At 31.5% G+C, this 4,733-nt stretch overlaps 1 protein-coding gene across 1 annotated transcript; it reads left to right on the top strand.

The window, feature by feature from the left end:
• The first annotated feature begins 571 nt into the window (after positions 1 to 571).
• On the top strand, positions 572 to 3,745 carry LOC133322921 (COP9 signalosome complex subunit 3). Its single transcript, XM_061531872.1, has 10 exons — positions 572 to 604; positions 649 to 849; positions 922 to 1,015; positions 2,139 to 2,383; positions 2,452 to 2,649; positions 2,718 to 2,897; positions 3,051 to 3,182; positions 3,261 to 3,443; positions 3,509 to 3,576; positions 3,637 to 3,745. The coding sequence occupies exons 1-10, from the start codon at positions 572 to 574 to the stop codon at positions 3,650 to 3,652; spliced, it is 1,350 nt and encodes a 449-aa protein (XP_061387856.1). The 3' UTR covers positions 3,653 to 3,745.
• The last annotated feature ends 988 nt before the right edge of the window (positions 3,746 to 4,733 follow it).

Below are 4,733 nucleotides of genomic sequence, written 5' to 3'. Positions count from 1 at the left end.
TATTTAACAAACTTTGCCTTTTGTCGTTGACCAGCTGTTCGTTTTGCAAACAGCTGTTTAGTTGGTACTCGTCTCGTTTGCTTCATCTCATTTGTTCGCCTCGTTTTCTTTCACATCATTCGTGCCTGGTTGGTCTTGTTTGCTTTCACCTCACTTTACAGGGTTGTACTCTACAAACCGATGAATGTGAGCTACCCTTAACGAAGGAAATACAATCTATTCAATGGCATATCTTTCCGAAAACAGAATCGAATAGAAAAATAAAAAAAATTAAATAATTAAACAATTAGCCAAGAATATAAGATATTCAACTTCGTTAGAAATTTGTGACGTTTTGCAAAATTGTGTTAAACTGATACCGGCGTAACTGAAGAGCAAGATCAAGATTACAGAGTCGGCTTTTGTTGCAAATTTTGCAAATTGCAATCACATACTGCCACTGGTCGCCTTCCTTGGAATTTGCAAGTGAATTGAAACATCCACAAGGAAAAGTATGGTTAAAGGTTGAACAAAATAGCAAGATTGAATCAGATTACGAACGAGACAAAAAGTATATTAAGAAATACAAGAAATGGCAAGCGCCTTGGAGAATTTTGTGAATAGTGTGAGAAGCCTCAGTTCATCGGGTATGAATGTGCAATCCTTCAGGTTGTGTATATTATACGATCATCTAATTATTCAAACTTTCCCATAGGTGCATTCGAAGATCTGGCTACTCATCTTTTAGATTCTACGGAAATTCTATCCAAAAACTGGAATATTCTCGATAATGTCCTGGAGACGTTAGATGTGCAACAACATTCATTGGGCGTACTGTATGTTTTGTTGGCGAAATTCAATAGTTTACAGGTATGCATGAAATATGACAAGACATTTCAATTAGAAACAAGATATACTGTTGTTTTTTTTTTTTAATTTTAGAACTCCAATGCCGATGTAGAAGTCCTATTGAAATCTGTCAAAGATTTCATACAACAATGTAACACCTATCAAGTGCGATTGGCGGCTCATGCATGTGAGTAGAACTGCAAAATACATCTGAATGTTAAGTTGAAGAGTGGGTTTTTGAAAAACATATATATCGTTCATTTGCTGTAAGACTGGCATAAATCAAAAATGGTGATGCAGAATTGTTCGCTATATAATACTTCATGTTGGGTAAAAGTTCATATGAATATCTCATACACTCTCTGATTGGGAATCTGCAGAAGTTCCACTGTTCCACTGTTCCTTGTAAGGTGTGAGTCGATTCAAAACCTAACACGCATTTTCAATTTCGTATACGAAAAACTAGAACAAAGGTCCAAATGCAATTCAAAAAAAAAAAAAAAAAAAAAAACAGCAACAGCAACAGCAACAACAAAATATAAACTACTCCAATAGCTAGAAACTGACAATGTATTAGCTTCACAATAGTTGGAGGGGGTCATAACCCTTGTACTTCAAAAACATTTTTATTTTTATAATTAGATTATTTGATGTTGCTACATTACATGGGGCCAAGGACTACGATTTTGACATAATCATTTTTCTTATATATATGACGGTCTTGCAGCAAATGAGCGTTAGCTACAGGATTATGCTTCAATACATGATGATGCTACCGATTACGAATTGTTTTGTGATTGCGGATACCCTTCGACGGTATTTCTTTTGGCTTAAATGCACTTTACGGGCAAACATTTTTTTAAAATGGGCGGCTCTTCTGATACTGATTACAACAACAATATTTTTCGGTGGGAAATCATTACTACTTGAAATATGGGATTTCAAAAATACTCACATTTGTTATTCAATATCTTTCAAATAGTCCTTTTGATCCTAATTACAACCGTTAGCCATATGCAAATTTTAGAAAACCACAAAAAATGCTGATTTATGAGAATCCAAAGTAAGAACACTTCGTGTTTTTTGCATAGATACAAGCTTCAAAGAAGATGGATGGTCCGACATTCATATGTGTTTATGGTATTACTATGCATCTTTTCCTAAATCGTGAAACTTGTACGAATTACTACGACTATCTATTTTTTTTTTAAATCGAAGTCTTTATTTTAAACGTTCACATTTTTTTTAATAAATATTTTTTAATTTCATTTCGGACATCATTAATATTCTTCATTTTTTTCATTTTTCAGTTTACGAGCTCTGCCATCAGTATACAAATGTAATGGTTGGCCAGCCTCGCTGTATTTTGGGTCTAACTACATTGTCCGCTGCCATTGACAAAATACGCACATCCGAGACTCAACTTACACCTATCCATGCCGACTTGTGTCAACTAAGTCTTAAATCCAAATGTTTTCGTGTAGCTATGAAATATTTAGACGTTGATATAACGACTATATCAACCGGTGCTGAAACAAGGGGACAAAGTCAAACGGTAGTTGTAAAAAACAACTATAAACTCTTATTTTATTTCTATTAAACAATTTTTTGCTTTTAATTTAGGATATGACCAACCATGATGCCAAATATTTTTTACTTTACTATTATTATGGTGGCATGATTTACACTGCTATGAAAAACTACGAAAGAGCATTGTATTTTTTTGAAGTCTGTATAGCAACACCTGCCATGGCTATGTCCTACATTATGTTAGAGGCATATAAAAAATTCATATTGGTTTCCTTGATTTTACATGGAAAGGTAAGAGATTTTTTTAAATTAAATATAATCTCATTTTTTTTTATTTATTTGTATTTTACAAATTACAGATTCAACCCATACCAAAATATGCATCTCAAGTTATTTCACGTTTTATGAAACCAATTGCTCAGGTCTATCATAATTTAGCTGTGGCATATGCCACTACATCTAGTGAAGAAGTTCGAAATTGTATCAGCAAATACAGTGAAACCTTTGTCCGTGATAACAATATGGGTTTGGCAAAACAGGTATAAACTATAAATGGTTTTGGTTATTTTAATTTCGCATTGTAAGGCATGGATCATTTGAATGAAATATTAAGTGATTATTTATACTCTTTCGAATCGAGCTAAATTATCTAGGTTTTGCATTATTGGTTTAATTGATTTTAAATTTCACAGGTTGCCACATCATTGTATAAGAAGAATATCCAGAGACTTACAAAGACATTTTTGACATTATCATTAACTGATGTTGCTAGTCGTGTTCAATTGCCATCAGCCGATGTAGCCGAAAAGTATATCTTCAATATGGTAATAAATATAATTAATACAAAATTTGATTGTATATATATATATGTAATAATAATAAAACATTTTGCTTACTTTTAGATAAAATCTGGTGAAATCTATGCTAAAATTGATCAAAGAGACGGCATGGTTGTCTTTAAAGACGATCCCGAAAAATATAATTCGAATAAAATGTTTCTTAATATTCAAGAAGATATGGAAAATGTAATGTCATTGGTGAAACAAATTAATAAAATGGAAGAGGATATTGTATTGAATCCAATTGTATGTATTTTACATTTATTTGAAATAATGGAATTATTAACAATTTTGGTTCTTTTGTTTTACAGTACATCAAAAAGGCTGTTGGTAATGCCGATGATGATTTGGCGTCTCAAAATGCAAAATCATTTGCAGGGTATGTCTCAATTGATGACTTATCGATTAAATAAAATATGTTTCCTTTTCTTTATTGCAGTGATCCTATTGATTGATGATACTATATAGAGAAATATTTCAAACTATTTGATAGCTTTGATATGTTATCTTGTATCAACCATACAGTGCAGTTCATTTGTCATCTTCAAACCTATGCTCGATGGAGTTTCTTCATTGTTTAAGGCTAAGAAAATTCGAAAATAAATATTTCATTGCTATAGCAAAAAATCAACATTCAGCACCAAAATACTGTGGCAAAATTAATCACAATTTCAACAACAACATTTGCCTATTTAACATTATTATGAATAATTGTTTTTAAAAAAGAAATAATAAAACTTACACACCGAAATACAAATGGTTTGATGCAATTTTTCAAACATTCCTTAGGGATCAAAACAAATAGCATTTATCAATGCTATATATGACATTGAAGTGGCATTTTTGTTTGTATATGTTTTAATTGTATGTATTATATTTATGTTAATCGTTGTATGTTCCATTCACATTCATTGTTTTCTATTTTTACTTTAGGTAAGACGTCATTTTTTTTGACAAATATCTGATAATTGAATTGAATCACTCAACAATGAGTATTGATTTTCATATTGAAATTCCCACGTTGCAAAATAAATTCGTTATCAAAGGAATCCAATTAAAAAATCAGGCCACTTTTTTACAGTCAACAAAAAATACACATTCCATTTATCGAAAATTCATATGGCGGCTAATATAATACGCACAACATGGGGGACCATCATCATACTTACCCAATTTGTGGTCACACCATTTATTATGCACTTTATGAAGATAAGCAATTGTAATCAGTTATTCTATTAACTTTTACAATAAACGCTTATATTTTACCATTATATTATTTATGGCGAGTAACTTGGCCATATGTAGAGCAGCGATCATATGATATTTTGTATTAATAACATTCAACAAATTGTCTTATCGTTATAAGTTTTGGTAGATAGACCCTCTGATATGACGAAAAAATAATTGCACCACCCCCTAAAAAAATGTTTCGATTGATTGAGATAAAACTTCTTTGTCTGTGTTTCAGGTGTTGTCGGCGAAGAAATTGACCTTGTTATTTATTTTTTTTTAACTTATCTCTGAATAGCTGTGGCT

Source organism: Musca vetustissima, unplaced genomic scaffold (assembly GCF_032173495.1).
Source record: "Musca vetustissima isolate MV318-11 ecotype Yass unplaced genomic scaffold, APGP_CSIRO_Mvet_v1 utg31550, whole genome shotgun sequence".
Lineage (NCBI taxonomy): Eukaryota > Metazoa > Arthropoda > Insecta > Diptera > Muscidae > Musca > Musca vetustissima.
The sequence above is the reverse complement of the archived record's forward strand: the minus strand, read 5'-3'. Positions and strand labels throughout refer to the sequence as shown.

Excerpts from the sequence above, each read along its gene's own strand:
- LOC133322921 (XM_061531872.1), top strand. The coding sequence starts at position 572 with ATGGCAAGCGCCTTGGAGAATTTTGTGAATAGT. Across the intron at positions 605-648 it reads TGGAGAATTTTGTGAATAGT|GTTGTGTATATTATACGATC; the intron begins GTGAGAAGCCTC and ends GCAATCCTTCAG. Across the intron at positions 3,183-3,260 it reads AAAAGTATATCTTCAATATG|ATAAAATCTGGTGAAATCTA; the intron begins GTAATAAATATA and ends GCTTACTTTTAG.